The sequence below is a fragment of the Mycothermus thermophilus genome (genome assembly GCF_041956435.1).
Source record: "Mycothermus thermophilus strain CBS 625.91 unplaced genomic scaffold VTJ04scaffold_1, whole genome shotgun sequence".
NCBI classification, from domain to species: domain Eukaryota; kingdom Fungi; phylum Ascomycota; class Sordariomycetes; order Sordariales; family Chaetomiaceae; genus Mycothermus; species Mycothermus thermophilus.
This window is the reverse complement of record NW_027191427.1, coordinates 4,723,181-4,744,907: the sequence shown is the minus strand read 5'-3', so window position 1 is coordinate 4,744,907 and position 21,727 is coordinate 4,723,181. Positions and strand designations below refer to the sequence as shown.

At 57.0% G+C, this 21,727-nt stretch overlaps 8 protein-coding genes across 8 annotated transcripts; 4 read left to right on the top strand and 4 right to left on the bottom strand.

The window, feature by feature from the left end:
- Positions 1 to 3,330: 3,330 nt before the first annotated feature.
- On the top strand, positions 3,331 to 7,316 carry VTJ04DRAFT_1780 (uncharacterized protein; the record flags this gene model as incomplete). The annotated part of the gene is made up of 6 exons (XM_069359505.1): positions 3,331 to 4,185; positions 4,245 to 5,467; positions 5,522 to 5,682; positions 5,737 to 5,938; positions 5,999 to 6,365; positions 6,510 to 7,316. 6 exons carry the CDS (start codon positions 3,331 to 3,333, stop codon positions 7,314 to 7,316), a joined length of 3,615 nt encoding a protein of 1,204 aa, XP_069224388.1.
- Positions 7,317 to 8,234: 918 nt separating this feature from the next.
- Positions 8,235 to 10,571, bottom strand: VTJ04DRAFT_1779 (uncharacterized protein; the record flags this gene model as incomplete). Its single annotated transcript, XM_069359503.1, has 1 exon — positions 8,235 to 10,571. The coding sequence occupies one exon, from the start codon at positions 10,569 to 10,571 to the stop codon at positions 8,235 to 8,237; it is 2,337 nt and encodes a 778-aa protein (XP_069224387.1).
- Positions 10,572 to 11,444: 873 nt separating this feature from the next.
- On the top strand, positions 11,445 to 12,699 carry VTJ04DRAFT_1778 (uncharacterized protein; the record flags this gene model as incomplete). The annotated part of the gene is made up of 2 exons (XM_069359502.1): positions 11,445 to 12,118; positions 12,174 to 12,699. The coding sequence occupies 2 exons, from the start codon at positions 11,445 to 11,447 to the stop codon at positions 12,697 to 12,699; spliced, it is 1,200 nt and encodes a 399-aa protein (XP_069224386.1).
- A 660-nt stretch (positions 12,700 to 13,359) lies between these two features.
- On the top strand, positions 13,360 to 14,433 carry VTJ04DRAFT_1777 (uncharacterized protein; the record flags this gene model as incomplete). Its single annotated transcript, XM_069359501.1, has 3 exons — positions 13,360 to 14,028; positions 14,113 to 14,291; positions 14,370 to 14,433. The coding sequence occupies 3 exons, from the start codon at positions 13,360 to 13,362 to the stop codon at positions 14,431 to 14,433; spliced, it is 912 nt and encodes a 303-aa protein (XP_069224385.1).
- Positions 14,434 to 14,724: 291 nt separating this feature from the next.
- VTJ04DRAFT_1776 (uncharacterized protein) lies at positions 14,725 to 14,964 on the bottom strand (the record flags this gene model as incomplete). The annotated part of the gene is made up of 1 exon (XM_069359500.1): positions 14,725 to 14,964. One exon carries the CDS (start codon positions 14,962 to 14,964, stop codon positions 14,725 to 14,727), a length of 240 nt encoding a protein of 79 aa, XP_069224384.1.
- Positions 14,965 to 15,026: 62 nt separating this feature from the next.
- On the bottom strand, positions 15,027 to 16,560 carry VTJ04DRAFT_1775 (uncharacterized protein; the record flags this gene model as incomplete). The annotated part of the gene is made up of 3 exons (XM_069359499.1): positions 15,027 to 16,196; positions 16,249 to 16,358; positions 16,533 to 16,560. 3 exons carry the CDS (start codon positions 16,558 to 16,560, stop codon positions 15,027 to 15,029), a joined length of 1,308 nt encoding a protein of 435 aa, XP_069224383.1.
- Positions 16,561 to 17,824: 1,264 nt separating this feature from the next.
- Positions 17,825 to 18,515, bottom strand: VTJ04DRAFT_1774 (uncharacterized protein; the record flags this gene model as incomplete). Its single annotated transcript, XM_069359498.1, has 3 exons — positions 17,825 to 18,202; positions 18,268 to 18,356; positions 18,416 to 18,515. 3 exons carry the CDS (start codon positions 18,513 to 18,515, stop codon positions 17,825 to 17,827), a joined length of 567 nt encoding a protein of 188 aa, XP_069224382.1.
- Positions 18,516 to 20,343: 1,828 nt separating this feature from the next.
- VTJ04DRAFT_1773 (uncharacterized protein) lies at positions 20,344 to 21,572 on the top strand (the record flags this gene model as incomplete). Its single annotated transcript, XM_069359497.1, has 4 exons — positions 20,344 to 20,660; positions 20,719 to 20,917; positions 20,984 to 21,271; positions 21,333 to 21,572. 4 exons carry the CDS (start codon positions 20,344 to 20,346, stop codon positions 21,570 to 21,572), a joined length of 1,044 nt encoding a protein of 347 aa, XP_069224381.1.
- Positions 21,573 to 21,727: the final 155 nt, after the last annotated feature.

Genomic DNA, 21,727 nt, shown 5'->3' with positions numbered 1-21,727 from the left:
ACGTGGTCCAACGCTACTCTGATCCCTGGAGCCACCAGACCTAGGTACCTAGGTGGTGGGCAGGTAGTTCTGGTGAATTGACATGGGATTGAAGCTGACAGAGACCTCCGTTGGGTGCCACTTCATGGTCCTGACTATCCCTAGGGGTCAGCCGGCTCGCTTTTTCTGATGTCTAAAACCAAGACGTTGTGCTATGAAGTATGGGAGCGACCTGCATCGATCATCTTGGCCGAAAAAGTCCAGGTGTTTTTGGTTTGTTGCATTTGATCAAAGGTAGGTCGAACCCGTACCCATACCCGGTGGTGGGTTGCGAGCGCCATCCGTCCTTGGACATGGTTTTGGATCCCGGAATGGCAAGTGGCACAACTCTTGCCAAGACGCCTTGCCAATTGTGGCAAAGCTCCGTCCCAGCTTTCCCGTCCGTCGCCGCCAACCCTGTCCATCTGCCGACGAAACCAAACTTTCCCGTCGCCAACCCTCAGCGAAGCCACGGGTACGGAGTCCTGCCATGAAGCCGATCTCCATCGGCAACCCGAAGCAAACACTTCCTTTTCGGAGTCCACGACGCCCCGAAATCTCTTCTACATAGTGGTCTCTGATGCCGTCTCCAGGCCTGGCTTTACGAGTCCATACCTATACCGGTTCCTAGATCAAGGCTAGCAGGTTCTCGCCCACGTCTCACGAGCAAGCCGTTCACGGGCTTGTGCGGCCGACATCGCAAGCTTTGCTGCAAGGTGTTGGGAAATCTTGGTTCAGCCAACCTCCTGGCTTCCCACAGACCCCAATGATCGGAGCCCATCCTGGGTCCTGCAAGCGTCCCCATGCGGCGGGACATGGCTGCGCATGAATACCCAGGACGTGGTTCCCCTTGAGGTGATGAACTTGCAGCCATGTCCAGTGATGGCTCGCATGGTTCGGTCATGGCGCCCACGAGCTGCACTCAACGCCGAGCGAAGCTGGTTTGGGAAGTACCGGGCCTGGAGAGATGCACGAGTGATTGGTGGCAGCCGTTGGACGTGATGTTTGCCGGCCGCCTCCTTGCCACACGCAGACGACATCACTGAGGTTGGTTTTCGGCTTGGCTTGGGAACTTTATATTCTCATATGGCTTGTACGGAGTGGCCAGGTAAGAGGACATTCAACCAACCAGGAGCCCCGGGCCTCTCTCCGTTTTCCTGTCCCTCGATCTGGCCCTTGGGCGCGCAACCTGTCTCTTTTCCTCTATCCAGAGTGATCGCTGGACATGGTTTGGTAGCACACCCGCGCAGATCCCCCTGTTGTCGACATCCTAGAGTTGCAATGCAGATAGTTCTGTCAGTGCTTCCTCATGTGGCAAAGCACAGGAATAGTGTACACCCGCGGCGGTGGAAGCAAATCATATGTTGTCTACCAAACATTTTGGGCCACACATCCTCCGTCAGCACCGGCATCTCCCGGAAACGAGAACCCAACCTGGCATGCCGCCGACGCTGCGCGATTCGGAGCCAGAGTAACAGCGCGGCCAGCCCACAGCTCTTCCTTGAAAGCCATGATCTGCATCTTGACCGCCACGCGATGCCAACCAGGGAGAAATTTCATCTTCTTGCGAATACAACTCGCCCCCTCGATTGAGTGTGCGATTTCCATGGCCACCGCGACAGGGGTTCCGAGCCCCAGCTCTCGGTTTCGGCTCTTGGCAGGGTCCAAGGCGACTTCGATGATGTCGATGGCCCAAAAGGCAGCTCGCCGCCATTCGCGTGGCCTCCCTAACGCCTTTGGGCTGCTAGCGCGTGTTTGACATGGTAGCGTATGTATGTACAGGACGGAGGTGCCTGGGTACACCGTTTCTTCTTTGTGAGACTCGTTTGATCACGGGGGCTGACAGACCTTTTGCCGTTGCTCCCGATGCTCCCTTCTTGAGAAAGCCATGTCCACCCCCTCTAACTCGACTCGACTCGACTCTCCCTCTTCTTCTCCCTGCCTCTGTGTGTCAACACGGTTTTGAAATAGCACACCGGACAACACTCGTCCCTAGCCTTTGGTGGTGCTGACGGAGTGGATTCTGGCTGCTGAACCACGTTGGTCGGCAGTCGCTCGCCGCGAGACGTCCCACGCGACGTCATTGGAGCCGCGGCGTGGTCTGTGAAATCCGTGTCACAGAGACCACATCAGCCAGCGGGTCATTTTCTCGGCCCTGGTGCCTCCATGTTGTATTGTTGGGCTGAGACGTGTTCACAACGCATCGCCAACAATCCTCGCTTCTGAGATTGGAGATTGAGGCAGTTCCGCTCCACGAGCTGAAGTCCGTCTCGCCTCGGCCCGGGCCCCGCGCGGCGCGATCCCAAGTTCCAGATATACATACAACCCGGTCGCCGCAGAGCTTCTTGACGGCTACCCCCCGTTTCCCGCTTGTGTTCTGAGCCATACGTTCTGTCCTCTCTGCCGTGCTCTCTGGGTTTGGGCGAATAGGGTGAAAGGTAACGTCCGCCACTTGTATCCCTTCAACCTGCATTCCTCCTGCTGACATCTGCCAGAAAGTGCTTTGTTGGACAAGGCAGAAAGGGCTATTTTTCTTTCTCGGTGTTCCACTTGGACCAGCTTGGCCTCGGCCGTCATAGGTCATTGTCGGTGGTACGGCCGAGTGGGGGTGGTTTGTATGAGCAGCGAGGAGAGAGCCTCAGAAATCGTTCGACGTTGTCTCAACACCACACTTTCTCTCTTCATTTTGGTGACAGCCTGGAAGGCTCTTGCTCGAATATTCAGCTCCTGGTGTGTCTTTGCCTCTTTGAGCTGCCCACGTGCTCGACGGCCACCGAAATCGGTTGAACGGAAGAGGAAGCAGCCAACGCAGAGTCAAAGGAGCAACCCCCGTTGTATCGATCGTCATATCCCCTGCCAACTCAGCTGCTGCTCCTTGCCTGCTCAGAGAAAAGCGCTTCTTTGGGCTTCCCAGAGCGCCAGAGTGAGATACAGTGGACCAACTGGTAGGACCACTTGGCACCGTTGGACGCGCCTCACGTCCACGTGAAGACAAGAAGACCATCTTTTTTAGACGGAGGGATCGTCCGTTCCAAGTGCCCGAGTTGGTCTGTCGCCTATCTTTCCACGAGCAGCAGCCTCTCCTTGACCCAGGGAGATCACTTCCCTCAGTCGCGCTGGTTGAGTTTCGAGAGATCCAAGAGAGGTACCAACGATATCTGTTCGCCTCATATTGGCGCTACCCCTGAGCGAGGAAGATTGGCATCTGACATCTCAGTCTTGGCCAATTAACTCCACGTCTCTCGTATTCCAGAAACTACCCTTCGCTGAACTCTGCTATTATCGTCGGTACAACATACACCAGACTTCGCCATGGCAGATCCATCCGATGTCGACTGGGCCAGGGGGGCGGCCGTACTCTCCTTTCGCCGTATCCTGGCGGCCCTGCACTACGCATATCCGACAGCCGTCTTCCTCTACTACATGGCCGCATCCGCCGTGGCCGTCTGCACGCTACAGACCAAGTCCACGGAACCCACTCACCCCCGCCGCCGCCTCATTAAATGGTCCCTGATCATCATCGTCACCACCTACTTTGCGCAGCTGCTGGCCCTCGGAATCCAGGCCGCCGTCCGCCACGTTTTCCCCCTGGCCGACCAGGACACCGTCATTGGCATCATGTCGTGCATCCTGGCTTGGGGGGTCGTGTTTACCGGTTTGTCGGGGGCTCCCAACCCGGTCTGGCATCCGTATGTCGGGGCGTTCGGGCTGGCGCTGTTGTTTGAGCCGGTCATCGGGGTTCTGGCCTTTCTCGTGCGACCTGCTCAGTCTCGCAACTTTACCGACGTGTTCGATGTGATGGCACTGGCCGTCCGCTATCTCGCCGTTATTCTGGCGGCCGGTTTTTACTTTGAGGGCCGGCGCACCGTGCGCCAGCGAGAAAAGGGCACCGATGCTGAGCGCCAGAGCTTGCTCAAGTCCAACGGCCATGCCAATGGTCACGCCAACGGTCACACCCCTAACGGTTCTGGTTCGGATGGCCAAAATGGCAGGTCGCGGCAGCAGAACGGCTACGGGGCGACCTCAGACTCCTCCAGCGACGGCAACCAGTCGTCTGATACGGACGATGACAATCCGTACGAGAGGAGGCAGCGACAGGCCAGCGAACAGATGGAGAAGAGACTCAAGGAGAAGGGAAATTGGTTTACGTATGCCAAGAGCTTCAAGGTATGGCGCTCCTTGTTCGTATCATGGAGGGGGAAACGAAACTAATTGTGTTGTTGTAGGTGTTCTTTCCATACATCTGGCCGGTCAAACACCGCAGTCTTCAGCTCCGCGTTGTTCTGGTCGGTCTTTGCTTGCTTGCCATGAACTTCATCAACGTCCTGATCCCCCGTCAGCTGGGCATCATTATGGACAGCCTCTCCGGCGCCAATGGCAAGAATCCGTGGAACGAGGTTCTGATTTTTGCCGGGCTCAAGCTGGTGGCGTCTGAGGCCGGACTCTCGCTCCTTCGCCAGTGGCTCTGGATCCCCGTCGAGTATTACTCGTTTGGGGCCATCAGCACCGCGGCATACTCCCACGTCCTCAACCTATCCTCGGATTTCCACGACTCCAAGAGCTCGTCCGACATCATGATGGCCATCTCGTGCGGACAAAGCATCTCCAACATCCTCGATTCGATCTGCTTCCGTGCGGTGCCCATGCTCATCGACATGATCGTGGCTTTCACGTACTTGTCGGCGACCTTCGGTCCGTACGAGGGGTTCATCACCGTCGCAACGGCCGCCGTGTTCATGTACATTGCCACCCACATGATCGCCAAGCTTAAGGGCGCGCGAAAGAACGAGGTTGGCGCCTGGTACAAGGAACACTACGTCCGCCAGGCGGGCATCCAGGGCTGGTCGACCGTGGCCAGCTTCAACCAGATCGGGCACGAGGAGGACCGGTATTCCGCGGCTGTCAAGGACCGCGTGGCCAAGACACAAAAGGTCTACTTTGGCTACGTCCTCGCATACGCGTTCCAGTTCTTGGTTTTGCTGTCTGGACTCCTCGCCGGCGCGTTCTTGGCGGTATACCAAGTCACTCACGGAGACGCGACCCCTGGCGACTTCATCATGCTGCTCACGTACTGGGCTCAGCTAGTGGCTCCCCTCACATTCTTTGCCAGCCTGGGTAAGACTATCTCGAGGGACCTCCTGCAAGCCGAGCAGCTCCTCGAAATCATGCAGACCAAGCCAACCGTCGTTTCCAAAGAGGGTGCTCCGCCTTTGCGGCTTTCAGGCGGCGGCGAAGTCCGATTTGACGGCGTCTATTTCTCGTACGACAAGAAGAAGGAGATTCTGAAGGACGTCAACTTCACGGCCACACCAGGGATGACCGTTGCCTTTGTCGGAGCTACTGGCGCCGGCAAGTCGACCATCCTGAAGCTTTTGGACAGGTTCTACGATGTGACTAGGGGGTCGATTAGCATTGACGGACAGGACATTCGGGATGTGGATCTCTATAGGTATGAATCGCTCCCTCGACAACTTATCAGAAGTGTGTTGCTGACGAGCCGCAGTCTCCGAGCCCAGATTGGCGTGGTGCCTCAGGCACCGATCCTCTTTGACGATACGATTATGAACAACGTGCGCTATGCCAAGCTCACGGCGACGGATGAAGAGGTCTACGAGGCATGCAAGGCTGCCTGCATCCACGAGCAAATTCTGGGGTTCACGGACGGTAGGCTTTCTCCCGCGTTGCGTTCATGGAAAGGGCATCACTGACACAGCACAGGCTACCAAACCAGAGTAGGCGAACGGGGTGTCAAGCTTTCCGGAGGAGAGCTGCAGCGAGTCGCCATCGCCCGTGCCATCCTAAAACGGCCTTCCATTGTGCTGCTCGACGAAGCCACCAGCGCCGTCGATACGGAGACGGAGCAGAAGATCCAGGAGGCATTACGTACTCTGTGCGAAGGCCGCACTACTTTCATCGTGGCGTATGTGAAAACGATTCAGAACCGTCTTGTTGCAGAGTAGGTTGCTAACAAGTCTATCAGACACCGCCTCTCAACCATTGTCAACGCGGACCGTATCATCGTCATCGCTGGCGGCGAGATCGTGGAGCAAGGCAGCCATGATGAACTGATAGGAGCCGGCGGGAGATATGCCGAGCTCTGGTCAAAGCAAATCTTTGTCAAGCCCAAGGATAAGGGGTCCGACGACGACGACAAGCTGGCCGGAAAAACGGGCAAGGGACCCACGATTGTCAATGACTTGAGCGCCGAAGTCACCAGCTCGGAGATGGCCAAGGTCAAGTCGACTCCGGCGGCAGCAAACGGCAATGGCGTAGATCGCCAGGCAAAGCGCGCCAAACAAGATGCCAGCGGCAAGGCGCAACAAACCACACCGGGCCATGGCAAAGAGGTATGAGAATGCTAGAAACCCGTCAGAGTTATGCATGCATGTATTATGCCCCCCACCCACGGCAGTATCGATATATATCTACATACATACATAGCATACTTTGGCCCGTTTCTAGCGGCGCTTTCCCGTCTTCTAACGTTTCAGGCCTCACACTTCAACCCGGAAGCGCCCGCTTTCACGCCTCGCTCATTCGCCAGCTTCGGGTTCCGGTTGTACGATCCCGCGACGTCAACGACAACGGCACCGTTCTCCAGCCCGACGCGACGCACACACAGCCCGGCCATTCGGAGAAATAGTTCCCCGGATGGGCCGACCGATCAAAGACCAGCTAGCCCGTCGCCCTCAACCGCCTCATCCTGGCCTGCGATCCAGCCGCACCTGGTATCTTATTACAACCCCAGGCCCTACTTTTCCGCCGCCACGGGCGCACAACCATCGTGGATCATGGTCCCGGCGGCGTACGCGCCGGTATTTCACCCTACGGTGGCGGCAGCAACATGGGATATGTTCAACTCAAACGCCATGGCTCATCAGGAACGGCAGCCGCAGCAACAACAAAAGGCATTTCCTGTGCCGAAGAGGCCCGCTCATGGAAGGGGCGGGCTTTTCTCGCGGGAGAGGGAAGAGAAAAGAGACATCATTCATAGGGGGACTGCAGAGAATATGAGGGATGACGCACGAGGTGCAGCAGCACCAACGAGGATGAGAAAAGTTGCCATCTTCAGGACGGATGAGTCGACTGACACTGTTTGTGATGACGACGAGGTGGGGGGTAACAACGAAGACGATGATGTGGCGCCGGAATACAATGGGCCAAGGTATCCGAGGTATCTGAGGACGGTGCAATCCAAAAGTGAGCCTGGCCTGTTGGGTGGGGGTGGTAGTGGTGATGGTGGAGGAGGAGGTAATAATGGTGTTTGGTTGAGGATGGGGTCGGACTTGACTGGTTAATGGTGGCGGTTGTTGTTTCTCTTGTTCAAGGTTTCATCTTTCTTTGGGTGGTACGCATGGCTCGGGAGGTTGGGAGTGGGTTTGATATGGCTCCTTAATTGTTATGACTTTACGGATATGTTTTCTAGGATAGAAGGTCGACATGGGACGTAAACAGCAGATTTAGACTGGGACTTCCTTCCATGGGGACTAAAAAAAGGAAGGGTAAGGTTGGCGGGGAGGAAGAGTGACATGAGCAAAAAAACGGAGAAAATAGATTTAGATGGTGGGCATGGATAGGGACTGTTTAATTCTAGGGGAAGAAAAGCAGGTGGTTCTCTCTGTCGTGTTTTCCTCCCTCTCTGTGTCTAAGAGTTGAGGTTAGTTGGCAATGATATACGCATATGTGTCGGGGAACATGTCATTGCCTCGGGTCCTTAGGTTTCATGTTTTTACATGGCAGAACTTCATCAGGAGATGCTTATTACTTTTGCTTGGTCACGCCCTCTGAAAGCAGAAAAGGCGGGTGTTGAAACTGAAAGATGAAAATTAGGATTACGGACGGTTCCATAGGAAAAGCTATCTGAGAAAAGGAAAAGACAAGGTATCTCTGGGGCCAGTAAGCCAAAACCTCAGCCATGCGCGTCCAAAACTCCCCATCGTGTTTCCACAAAAACCAAGCAAGTGTGCCAGGGTGAATTTTTCCCATTCTCCCTCCATTCCTCCCTTTGCATGTTGTGAGTATCTTCTTCTCTCTTCTCTTCCCCGTTCCGGCCAATCCAAATGTAAGATAACAGAGTGCAATTTTGTTAGGAACGTATCTTGGTCCTTGTCAACCACTTCCCCTGACCGTCCGTCCGTTGTGTCGGCGTTTCCTCTCCTGAACTACCTTATGGTGGCGCGGTAGCTGCGGTCGTGAAAGACGTCGCAGGTGTTTTCTCATTCCCGTCCGTCTATTTTGCCGTTTCCAGGTGTTGCTGCCGTTGCTGCCGCCGCCGCCTCCGGCTCTGGGTCAAGGTTCAGGCGTTTCAGGGCGCGGTCGGTCTCGTGAAGCGACTTCTCGTCGTCCGCATCTTGACTGGGTTGTTGTGACAAGAACGTTTGTGGAGACTCGGTTGATGTTGTTGGGTTGGCAGAAGGAGATTTGGGATCGGTTGTGCCATCTATCACAGGGACGGTGGTTGCATCAGGCTGAGTTGCTGTGGCGGTTGATGCTGGAGCGTTTTTCGCCTTGCCCGCTCCTTTCTCGTACGGAGGCTCCAACTGAGGTTGTCCCGATCCACGAGTTTTAGCCGCAGCCAATTCATCATCGCTGTGCTGGTGCATCTTCGCTCTCGCCCTCGCCTTCGCCTTCCTGTCCTCCTTCTCCTCCTCCTCCTCCTCCTTGCTATGCTTCCGCCTCACTTTCCCCACAGCATGTTTCGCCTTCTCCGTCGCCTTGGTGTACATTTCCAACCCGCGAAGAACCATGTAGCTCTTGCTTACCTTTACACGGCTCATATCAACGCCGGCCTCGCGGAGCGACTTGACAAAGGCGCGGAAGTTGCTCGCCGGCGGACGGTAGTGGCCGCTCAGCGGGGAGAGGCTGATCAAGCGGCCGTCGCGAATGCGGATCAGGCCGGCCGCGGAGATGCGGGCGCCCTGGAGGAACGAGGAGTGCTGGAACACGCCGCTGTTTTTGATGCCGACGTAGAGGCGGAAGGAGGTGTCGGCGACGAAGATCCACGTGTTTTTGCGGATGGTTTTGCGGAGGAGGCGGTTGAGGATGGTGGTGCCCGAAAGGTGGTTGGTGATTTTCTTCTTGGTGGATGTCGGCTTGGGTTCGGCTCGGTAGCGACTGGCCTGTGCCGAGTCCATGGAGGAGATGGTGGATGCGGAGAAGGTGGTGGAGGTTGACGGACGGGGGGAGAGGGATGAATCGTCGTCGCTCGAGTCGCTGCCGCCGAAGAGCGGTGTCTGGGTGTTGTCGGAAGGGGAGACGTACTCCGGGGTTGGGTCGTCCTTGGGAACGATGCCGTGGATGGAGTCTTTGTACTTGGTCGAAGTATCGATTCGGGCGCCGTTTTTGGCCCAGCAAAGCCGGCCCTCCTCATCGACCTTGACGAGGTAGTACTGGCGTTCTTCGCGTGAGAGGTAGCGGACCTGCTCCCGCTCGAGGCGTTCACGAGGACAAGCTTCAAGGTCGACATCTTTCCCCTCACCGTAGTCCAGCCAGTAGAAGAAGTTCTCGTTGGTGTCGGAACGTTTCCATACGTCGTGATAGACCTGCAGGTTTGCGCCGTAACGATGCTTGAGGTCAACCATTTCGAGGAAGTATTGCAGATGCATCATCCTTGCTTCCTGCTTGCGGCGATCCTTTTCCTGTTGTCTCTTGGAGCGTTCCTGTGCCATCAGCTCCTGTTTCTTCCTGCGACGGCTCGAAGCGGGACCGGAGGACGAGGAGGACGAAGATGAAGACGACGTGGAAGACTCGGACAGGGAGGTGGACGAGGAGTCAGCGTCGAGGTCTGCAGCCGCGTGGCGAACGATTGTGATAGCCTTTACCCAGTGCTGATGGGCAGCGGAGGGATGGGTGTCTGAACTTTGTCTGCGCGCGGTGTTTGGACGGTCTAGGGACGTCCGCTCGCCAGTGTCGGAGCCGGACCTGGGACGCGGAGCGTTCAGGGTTCTCCATCGGGCGTCGCGGATAGCATGGACCCAACGAGTCGATGCATCGATGTCGAGACCCTTGAGTTGGCGGCGGACGCGGTAGCCGCGGTAGGTTTTCTGGATAACGGTGGCTGCTTTTGCGCGCCTGCGCTCGTCGTCAGAGCTGTTGCGGCGGCCGAAGGAGAGGATGCTCGAGATGGAGCCGTGATGGCCATGGCGGCTGTGGTGTGTGAGCCATGAGGGGTGGCGAGGATGCGAATCCCCAGAGTCCGGTTCTGAAGAATGCGAAGCTGTGAGTTCCAGGCTCTGGCGCTTCTTCTCTCGCTGGATGCGCTTGTGCTCGGCCTCGCGCTCCAGCTGGACCTCAGTGATGTGGTCAAACTCTTCCTTGGTCGGCACCATCAGGGATTCCAGGTACTCCTGGTGGCTCCGCGAGGAAGTCACCGAATGGATAGAGCCCCGAGTTACCGGGCGAGCTGGTTCCAAGGTCTGCGGGTGTGAGCTCGGGGAGGAGGTCGTTGATAGTGGGACCGATGACGTCGGTGGCCCGGGCGTTCCGGACCGGGGATCGGCGACGGTGGAGTCAGGGCCGGCGCCCCTTCCTGAAGAATCATTTATGGAACCCATGGAAGCTTCAACTTTGGAAATCAAAATGCTTGGAAAAGAACGACTTGGAGCTGGGTGGCCCTTGTGTGGGATGTCTATCTGTCTTGAGGGCGGGGCTGGTTGAGAAAAAAAGGAAGAGAAGCGCTTGAGGCCGGTGCGACGTCACCACAACCGGGAGAGTCGGCCTGCACAAACAATGCATGGGACACCTGCAGGCGCCTGCAGGGTGAGCTGAGAGGTGCCGTGATCACAGCCTCGTTGGCAGGTCAAAGGTGGCTGATGGTAAGACGGGCAGCGTTACGCGTCGGATTCATAAGACTTTGGGGCTGGTTCAGCTTCGGCTCAACGGGAATCTGCAATAGCCCTGGGGCTTGGACGTGTTGTTCCTGAGTTGGTTCATGCGTTTCCCAGTTATTTTTGCGGCACAAAAGAACATTGTGGTCTCTTTACCGAGTCCCGTTCCTCTCCTTTCCACATGCGCAGGTGCTTCAGCAGACCAACTGCCGAACATCGTCTGATCATGTATGCTCCACATGGCCAATCATGAACTGTAGGTCGGTCGTAGGGCTTCCGATCTTGCAGCCTCAATTCCCCATGGGACAGACGAAGGGAAATTTATGGTCAAAGCCTGAACATGATCCAGATTTCTGATTCCTATCGTTGGGTTGATCTCCTGGCTGGGAAACTCCGGATTAACACTGTCAAGCTAGCGAGCCAAGACTTTTGGACTTGTTTCATTCCAACCTTCCACGTCGACCATTTCTCAACTCCAATGTAAATATAACTGCTACAGCACGTGAAGAAGCAGTAACTGAGGCACAAATCGGCAATGACTTAGCTGCTATAGGGGAGGATAACAAGCTGCATTCCGCAGCTCATCCAACACCAAACACCATGAAATATTCTCTTCTCCCCTTGCTGCTCCTCCTCCAGCCCATCCCCTCCCTCACATACACTCCTCTCTCAGATCAATCTCTCCGCTACATCACCCCCTCACACTCCCACGCCTCCTCTCAAACCATCGACCCGGATTTCGACCCAACCCACGGCTCCCTTCTCGCCCCAATCCTGAGGCCCCGCGTCCCGGGCACTGAAGGCCACGCTCTCGTCCAGGAGCACTTCGCCGCCTTTGTGCGTGACCACCTGCATCCGTCATGGCAAGTTGAGTGGCACAACACAACCGCCACGACGCCTGCGACCGGGAACCAACCCGTGCCGTTCCGGAATTTGATCCTGCGCCGGGACCCGCCGTGGAGGTCTGGGAAGGATTCGGCCAAGACGGACGCGGGTAACGTCGCGCGCCTCACGTTGGCGGCGCACTATGACAGCCTGTACCAGCCCGAGGGGTTTATCGGGGCGGTCGACAGCGCGGTGCCGTGCGCGCTGTTGCTGCATGTGGCGCGCGCCGTGGATGAGGCGTTGACGAGAAAGTGGGAACATGGACGGGGAACGGGGGATGATGGGTTGGAAGATGATGAGGAGGCGGACAAGGGCGTGCAGATTTTGCTGTTGGACGGCGAGGAGGCATGGGTGAAATGGACGGATCAGGATAGTTTGTACGGGTCGAGGTGAGTTCTGTCTCCTTCCCTCGTGTTTGACAGGGTCTAATCACCACACGTACAGGGCGCTGGCAGAGACGTGGGAAAACACGGCCTACGAAACGGGCAGCCGGTTTTCTACGCCGCTTGAGGCCATCAGTCTCTTTGTGCTGCTGGATCTCCTGGGCGCGCCTGAGCCGACCATCCCATCCTACTTCCCCAAAACTCACCGGGCATACCGGGATTTGGGGAAGGTCGAGGCGAGGCTGAGGAAGTTGGGGTTGCTGGAGACGAAACCGCGGGCTCCCTTCCTTGGGGACACCGACAAGACTCGCGTTCAATTCCAGGGCTACATTTTAGATGACCACATTCCCTTCCTTCGTCGGGGAGTGGACGTCTTACATATCATTCCGACCCCGTTTCCGAAGGTGTGGCACACGATGGATGATGATGCGGATCATCTCGACTTGCCCACCATTCGAGACTGGGCACGTATCATGACGGCATTCGTGGCTGAATGGATGGATCTGGAGGGGTATTTGGGAGACTCAGGAACAGTTTTACAGCCAGTCAGTGTAGGGGGGGTAGGAGGCGGAAGGGATGAACTTTAGGGGAGTTCAGCATTCAGTACCCTAGCCCCAGCCTGATCTGGGTTCTTTAGGTCCTCGAATAAATACATGGGCCGAGGGGATCATTGAAATTTCAGTTGAAGATGCGGCTGCACCATATTTGGGCAACTGCGCGATGGAAGCCCAATTTTGGAGGGCTGTGTCGCCGTTTTGTGCTACGTGAGTACATCCAGCGCAGAACACACAGAAGCTCAGCCCGCTGGTGCTGACGCCGCTGTGGCGGTTCTTCACTTTGGATGTTTGAGTGGGTGCAGAAGTGGGGCCGATCACGCTACGGCGATCCGGGAAGGATGCCGTGCCGCTGCCGTTCCTCCCGGACCCTTAGTTCAACTCCCCTTCTTCTCCACCGTCCCATTGTTTCTTGATTCTACATGCCATCGTGTCACCACAAAGACAAAGCCAGTTTACAGCTCGAACCCTGATTGACGTTCTGGGTACCCGATATACCCATTGCCGCAACCCTAAGAAAGTCATTTCAACGCCGTCGTACCATTTACATCGCCGTCCGCCATCCTTTCGCACCCTGAGGCCAGAGCAACCGACAAGTCGCAACAGCTCATTCTTCGTTTCACGCCTCGCCGCGACCTCCTCCGCATCTCCGAGCTAATCCATGAGGTAGCGCCCCAACCTCTCACGGCCTGAATGTCGTCGGCGCAAATCCAGGATCAAATCTACGACACCGGGCGCCATGAAAACCTCGGCGCGGGCGGCGAGGTAACTCCCTCCGGTGCCGGCGCCGGCGCTGAGGATGCGACGGCGCGCGCCACGGAAACCGCCAATGGAAACGGCGCCGCTTCTCTTCTAAAGTCCCAACCGCCGCAAGACAACCGGCCGCCGTTATTCTCCGACGACGAAGAGGAAGACGAAAACGACGAAAATGCCTCCGAAGTCTCCATTCCCTCTGACGAAGTCTCCCCCAACGTCTCCGTCCCTCCATACTGGACACACCCCGACCTACAATCCCCGCAACCCCCACAACAGCAATCCCAACACCTTCTGCCCAACGGCCAAACATCTCGAAGACGACGAGGCGGGGATAGCAGCGCCGCCAACGGGCGGCCCATCTCCACCGCCTCGGCCGAGTCCGTCCTCCCGCCGGGCGCCATCACGCTGCAGGACAACGAGCGCGACGATAGCGACGAGGACGAGATGGCCGGCCGCCGGAGCAACAGTAGCGACCTGTACGGGCGCGACCGCAACCGCGCATGCTGGGCGCACAGCGTGCAGGTGACGGATTATGTCATGGTGAACGGGGGCACGACCAACATTGGGGCGTTTGTGGTTTGGAATATCAAGGTGGAGACGCTAAGTGTCAGTTGTCCTTTTGCCGTTCAATACCTAGGTAATCATCAGGATGGAGGATGGGAAACTGACCCCTTTGTCTCCGGTACCCAGGGCTCGCGCATCAACATCCGAAAACGCTACTCCGAGTTCGACGACCTCCGCAAAAAGCTCGTCAAAACCTTTCCCAACTTCGAGGCGGCCGTGCCGGCGCTGCCGCCAAAAAGCGTGCTCAAGCGCTTTCACCCGCGCTTTTTGGAGAAGAGGCGCGCGGGGTTGCAGTACTTTCTCAAGTGAGTCGCCCGTCGATCGAACTGCTTGAGGTTCCGGGAAGGGAAAATTGCGCCATTCTAACCGTGACGTCTGGACAGTTGCATTCTATTGAACCCAGAGTTTTCGGGGTCGCCTGTTTTGAAGGAGTTTTTGTTTTCATGAGCGAGTCCTGCCCTGCAGCGATGTGATTGATGACACGATTGATGGCCATAGCGATGAAGATAGTTTATTGGCGTTTCTAGTAATGATAATATCTTGGACAAGGACATTCATGGTTGCTTCGAGTGATCATGGCCATGATGATACGTGATCAGTTTAGGATCCAGCAGCTCAATGAGCAGTGAAACAGAACGTCCCGAGAGGTTCGTCTTGTCATCAATTCGTGTCGTCACTAGTATTACCTGTATATATGCTCTAATCCCGAGTCGTCCAATGCATCGCTCATCCAACTCTCTATATAGCATCAACTGCGCGCTCCAAAATGCCATCTACACCCCATCGGCATAGCCAGCGAAGCAGCCGCAAACCCGCCATGTCCTCTACCAACGCCGCTCCACCACCTCCTCCCTGAAGCCAATCCATGACAAAAAAGCGCCCAAATGTTGAGATGATGCAGAACGCCCAAATGCGCCGGCCAGACGTGTATGTGTGTTGAAACCCTTCATCCTCTAAATCTGCTCCCCTTCTTCCCATTACTCCTTCTTCCTTCCTACTCCACCCGTGGCCAAAAGGAACCCATACCCGCATGGTGCCTCCTAAGCCGCCTTCTTCCCATGCGGCGCGCCGAGCCCGTTCATCAGCAGCTCATTCTGCCTCTGTTTCTCGTGCGGGATCGTTAGGCAGTTGATGCCCAAGAACCGGCAGATGCTCGTCGTCACAATGTATGCCCACCGGAAGTAGGCCACGGCCGCGAACGCCAGGTACGCCACCAGGTAGCACCACTCGCTGGTCGCGTTGAACACGGCGGCGCGCTCGCCAAAGACGAGCGGCAGATTCGCCAGCACCGCGCCGCCGACCAGCGGCCAGAGCATCACCGTCCAGTACGGGAACGGCTGCCGCGTCAGGTGCGCCAGGATCATCTTGGTGGTCATGCGGCCGAACACGAAGCTCATGACGACGCAGAACAGAACGAGGTGGTTCTCCTTGCAGATCGTCGAGTGCGGGCTGTACAGCCAGGCAAAGGCGCAGAACGTGTACACGGCCATGGGCGTCCACTCGAGAAAGACGGGGGCGATGGGCTGGCCGCGGGACTGGCGCGCGCGCACGACATGGTAGACGCAGAAGGGGATGTGCGTCAGGAGCAGCGAGGAGAGGAGGATGGTGACCCAGAAGTCGCGGAAGGACAGGGTCGCCACGGCGTCGTCGCTCAGCCGGAGGGTGTCCTGGAGGAAGCGGGTGAAGAAGGTGGGGAGGTGCGGGGTCAGCGGTTGCGTCCAGATGCCCGGGCCGTAGTAGCCCGAGGCGATCATCATGGCGCAGGCGATGAGGAGGCCCTCGGTCGGGCCGTTGATGAAGCCCAGGTAGAGCGTGTGGGTGTGGTAGGTTTCCCAGGTCGAGAAGAACATGGCCAGGCAAGGGGCGAGGGCGGTGAAGACGCCGGATTTGGAGGTGCCCAAGCCCATGGCGGCGGTTTCGAGCAGGCTGGCGAGGGTGCAGTTGAGGCTGTCGATGCCGTGGTCGAAGAGCTCGCCCAATCCGCTGGATGTGCCCGTCCGCCGGGCCTGCTTGCCGTCGACGTTGTCGAAGGTCTGGTACATGAACAGCCCAAAGGCGAAGCTGTAGTACACCCATGACGGCGCGGGCCCTTCAAGGTCTGGCATCATGACGCAGAGCAGGCCGACGTTGAAGAGGATGCAGAAGAACCCTAGAAGGGTTACCATGTTGGGGGCCAGCCATAGCGGCAACAAGTTGACGAAGGCGTTCCACTGATATCACAGTTAGAAATCACGCTCTCATTGGAGGTCCAGGCCAACGTACATAGTGTTTGAGAATGTAGTTGGAGATGGGTGACTTGTCAACAGCCGAGTACTTGTAATTCTTCAGGTGGCTGAGGGCCTCGTCCGAGACGCACTCGGCGGCAGCTTGTTCTAGAAAGACAAGGTCAGCATCCTGAACCCCGGGGATACCTCCGGCCGGGCCCGGCCTGCTGCAACGAGGTGGTAGGTAATGCGCCTCATCGGGCACCTTCGCAGCAGGGCACAGCGGGCAGGTGGTGGGGCCGAAATAGGGGGGTGTGGCAGGAGGAAGGGGGTTTCACGAACTGGCATTGTAGTAGTAGTATGAAGCCATTTTTGGGCGGGTTTAACGGCTGGTATGGCGGAGAGCCGCAGGTTGCGGGTATGCAGGCACTGGTTGTGTGGCCGTTTCTACCTCAGGATGTGTCTTGCTATAAGTGGCATGTAGGCGTTCGGGGGGTTGCAAGGATGAGAACAGGAGCTGATGGATGCTGCCGCCGCTCAAGGACAGGCTGGGTGCTTGGGGCTTGCTCAGGGTGAGGTTGTGAAGAAGTGAAGACGAGGCAAAGCCCAAATTCGGAAATCTTCAAGTGAGGAGGGAGGGTGGATGTGCACAATCGACCCCGGCTCCGAGCCACGGCCGGTCCGATACTCCAAGCGCCGGTACTTCTAGAGACAGAGCAACGGTTCCAGGTTGCTTGAGAGAGTCAAAGCTTGCCGATGGCCTGTACGGAATATGGAACTGAAGAGGTTCCACACATCAGACTCTGCACAACCCACAAGTGTTTCTTCAGAGTTTCCGCAAGGGGTTTTTTTCTGTTTCTCCTTCTCGACCGGTTTCGTGGGCCAAAGTTGTTGAGACCAACCACCTTGCTGTTGTGGTGCGAATCAAATCGGCAATCCCACCCTTCAGGGACAGGAGACCCCACCCCCCTCCCCAGCATTTAACCTGACACGTGAAAATTTAAGGCGGTGAAGACGTGCGGCTGGCCGCTGATCTCACCTCAGGTTGTTGTTTGCTTCATACATACACACGAAGTGTATGTCGTGTCTGTTTCGGACCATTCATCGTCTTTGTCTACCAGTGTCCACTGGACTTTTGCCCCCGACAACTGGCTCTCAGGTCCCGAACGCCACCAGCATGGTTTTGCTGGCTGGAACACGCTCGAGTCAGGACCCAAGGCACACAGGCACCGGGGGAAAATCAACATCCAATTGGAGACCGAGAATCGACATGTCGGATCGGACAAGGGAGAAGTGGTGAACCCCTTTGTATCGCGGGTTACGTCACTGCCATCAAGCCATGAGAGAATTCTCGGGAATAAAATCTGTCGCAAACCATGCTCCCATTTCCCCAAACCCCCTTCGCTGGACCTGGATGGCCAGCCATGATTAAGATACTACCATAATTAGAACAAAAAATAGTGAGGGGATAACAACTTGGACAGTGTGCCACAGCTTTCACTCTGTCCCACCGTCTGGCTAGTCATCCAGGGCTCCCTGGACGGCTTCATGCTGGTTCCCGCACACCTCCGCACCAAGCCAAACTTACGTCACCAACATCACACTCCAACAACCACATGCCAAAAACTCCCTTCTCACAGCAACCCGGCAATGCCCGCAAACATACCGCCAGCCAGGACCAGAAGACCGTACGAATCACCGAAGCGGAGCATGCCCGCGCCGTTCTTGTCCGTGCTGGTTCCGTCGGCCATGCCGTTGAAGGCCTCGGTCGGGGTAGCCGTGGGAGCGGCGGTCGTCGTCGTGGCGGTCGAGGTGGCGTTGTACTTCTTGGGGTTCTGCGCGCCGCACGGGTGGTCCTCGCGGCAGGAACTAGCGCACTGGTTGTCGCTCCCGCACGCCTCGACGCACTGGTTGCCCCATTCCGTGCAGACGTGGTAGGGGATCGTCAGGGTGTACTCGCTCACGTTGGGCCGATTGCCGTCGCTGCAGACACAGCCGTAAGTGAGGGTTTCCTGCGAAGGGCTTAGTGTTAGTGGCGATCGATGCAAGACGCGGTCATACGACGGGACAAACGTACAGGATCGCAGCTGTTGACCTGCGGCTCGCCGGGAGCGGTCTCGAGGCAGATGGGCTTGCAGCTGCTCCGCTGGTCGTGGCACCACGCCTCTGGAGCACGCGTTAGTTTTCAGCTTCCATGTCAGGAGGCGGCGTCGGAAAGAGCTTACTCCGCGTCGAAAGAGGGACGGTGTCCGGGTCGATGTAGTAATCCGCCGCGACGGTGGTGGCCGCGGCGAGGGCAAGAAGGGCTGTCCTGAAGGAAACCATCGTGCCGGTTGTGACGACGAATGTGTTGATGCAAAACTGGTCCTCGTGGGGATACCGGGCGTGAAGAGCTGGTGTTTGCGAGGTCAGCGACGCCCCAAGGCTTGAACACCAGACGGAGAAACAATCAACACGGCATGGTTGCCGTCGAAACGGTTTGCATTCCAACAAGACGGGAGAACGGATGAACCTACAGTTTCTTCTCAGCTCAGTCGCGGAAAGGGGCTAATGGGAAGATTAGTGATTAAGGGGCGATTGGCAGAACCGACGTGAAATGGATGCCAAAGCAATGCAAGTAAACAAACGAGCGGCAAGAATATGTAGATACTCGACAACCTGGGAGAGCGGTCTGGGTTAAAACGAGCGAGAGGACCACCAAGTTTCCAACGGGGTGGATACACTACGATGGCATGACGAAGAGGAGCCGATGGGGAAGAAAAACGCGGAACTGGCATCGTAAATGAAGCTCTGGGTTCCTAGCAAGCACTGACCCCAGATCCGCTCTGCACCCATGCAAGCCTCCCGAGGAGCAGGCGAGCTCCGGATTGGACGGTTGGGAAGCTCAATCAACAAGCGGAACCCTCGTGATAGGTCCGGCCCACCATCCCTTGCTCTCGCGCCGGGATCGCTCTGTTGCCCGTTTCCAGGGATCTGCGCTCTCCAGGGGGCTGCGTTGTGCAGCGCGGAGAGTTGGATCGAACCTGGAAATCCGATGAGCGTCGTGAGAAAAGCGGTTGTGGGTTTCGGCGGCGTTGCGGTATTCTTCTGGCAGATGTCTCGGAATCTGAGAGACGGCGAGAATATCCATCCTCTAGAAGTTGGGAACGCTTGAATGCACCGCTGGTGATGTCAGACCATCCCGGCCAGGTTGGGCATAACGCCCGCGGACATGCCGCGTTGTCTCGTCTCATGCTGTCCAAGTTGGCATCGAAACAATCCGAACATTGAAACTGGGGACACCTCTCCTTTGTCGTTGACATTGACAACTCGTACATGTGTACTTCCCCTTCTAAACCGTCCAGATAGGGTGGCCGCCCCCTTTTGACGCGGGAAAATTCGGCCCTCGCGCATGCATCGCCTCCGATCCTTGGATTTGTGCTGCCACGACCAGCGATCGCTGTTGTTGTTGTCAGAGGAGGTTGGGCCAACAAAACTACTCGATCAGACATCTCCCTCATGAGGGCGCTGACCTATCGAAAGCAGTCGAACGCCACAGAGAGGTAGCTGTGCATACGAAGGAGGCATCGTGACCTCACCCGCAGGGTAAAAGTCCACCCTCCGGTTCCGAGGTGCAGAGACGATCCAAACCGCTGCCGAGACTCGTATTGCAGTGTTTCTCCCGCGCGTCTTGCCTCTGCCAAACTTCAGCCTGTTACCGAACAGTTATCTGTCATACAAACACAGCGCGAAGGATGAGCTTGAGAGGACCCCAAATTCTAGGCCCTGACGCTGCCGGATGTCCGAGCTGTGGGGTGATCGTTGTTCTTCCTGAGGTCCAGCCGCTCATCTTCGGGGGTGTTTGTGAATCCAAGCATGCGGGCATACAAAACCGGGCCGGCGTCAGATAGTGTACACAGCATCGTGATGCCTGACAGTCGATGCATGGCTGCGACCCGGGTGCCATTCATTGCTCAAACCTGGAAGGTCTGCGCTGTGTCATTGTCGTGGAGGGTGCTGCTACAGAGCAGACGAATGTGGTCCGGGCTGTTCTTGAAGTGGAAAGCGAACTGGAGAAGTACTTGGCCGTTGCCTTCGCCGTTGCAGCGGTTCACGTTGTTGTGGTCCTTGCAGCCCGAGCCGCCAGGATGGGATTAGCTCCGGCCAAGACAAGATGGGTCTCTTGGCGCTTGCCAAGCCACCTGCCGGGTCCCTTGTCTTGGCAACAGAGCTGCAACAAGCTGAACAAGTGTCCAGAGCTTCTGAAACGGAGTCAACCGTCGTCATTGTCGCCCATACGCCGCTCGCTGCTCTCTCGACAAGCGAGCACATAGCCCATTCTACGTCGACCACCATGCGGTTAACAGGGTCAATTGCCTCGGTGCTGCTGCTGCTCTCAGCGGGCGTTGCCCAGGCAGCTTCGGCTTGGGGATTCGACGAGGGCACCCTCCACATCGTCACCAAGAAGTCCCCAGAGAGCGTCAAGCAAAAGTATGCTAACCGTCGTCCAATTGTATTCCTCGGTGGCTAACCATTCTATCCTGCTCAGGTTCGATGCGAAGGCGCCTCTCGCACAACCAGTGACCCTCGGAAGCCTCGATACCCTGAAGCTGGGCCTGACAGCTCAAGAAGATGGCAAAGGGAAGCGGCCTCACCAGGCCTTCCTCGTCCTCCAGGAGCAGGACTCTGGTTTGGAGACGCCATTCCCCATGACAGTCAAGGAAAATGGAAAGGCTATCGTTCAGATCGTAAGGCTGCGTCTCCGTGGATGAGCTTCCCGGCGGGACCCGTCTGACTTGGGCAATGCAATGCAGACACACAAAGATCTCCCGGTGCAGTTCCTCATTTCCAAGAAGCCGCTGAAAGCATCCATCGTCCTCGCTTCGTTCGGCTCTTCCCAGGGCTTCAATGGCCCCGCCTTTGAGGTCAATATCGAGCTGGACCCCAACGCACCGGCGCCCAAGTACGAGAAGCCGCTCCGTTACGGCAAGCAGCCCGAGATTCACCATATCTTCCGTCCCGACCCCAAGAGCCCGCCCAAGGTGGTTTCGCTCGTCTTCGGCGCGCTGGTGGTCGCGGCGCTTCCCGCGCTGTTCCTCGGCGTAAGTACTTCTTGGCTTTCTGACCACCTCACACAACACGTTGCTGACCTCGGGGACATAGTGGGTCTTCCTCGGTGGGAACCTGAAGCACCTGCCTGCAGCCTTTAGCCGCGCGCCGCTCTCCCATGCCACCTTCTACGGATCTATTGTCGCCATGGAGTTTGTCTTCTTCCTGTACTACACGACCTGGAACTTGTTCCAGGTGCTTCCAGTCATGGCCGCCGTGGCTGCCGTGACGGTGCTGAGCGGGACGAAGGCATTGGGCGAGGTTCAGGCGAGGAGGATGGCGGGAGAGCGCTGAGCGTTGGGAGAATTTCTGTGTGCATTGCGCGGCAGGAAGGGAGGCTGGCCGTTCAAAGTTTCTACCATAGATGCTATTCGGAAACATGTATGCTCTAGATGGGTCAATAAAAGTTCGTCGGTTGAGGGGATGAAAGCCATCCGAACATCGAACCC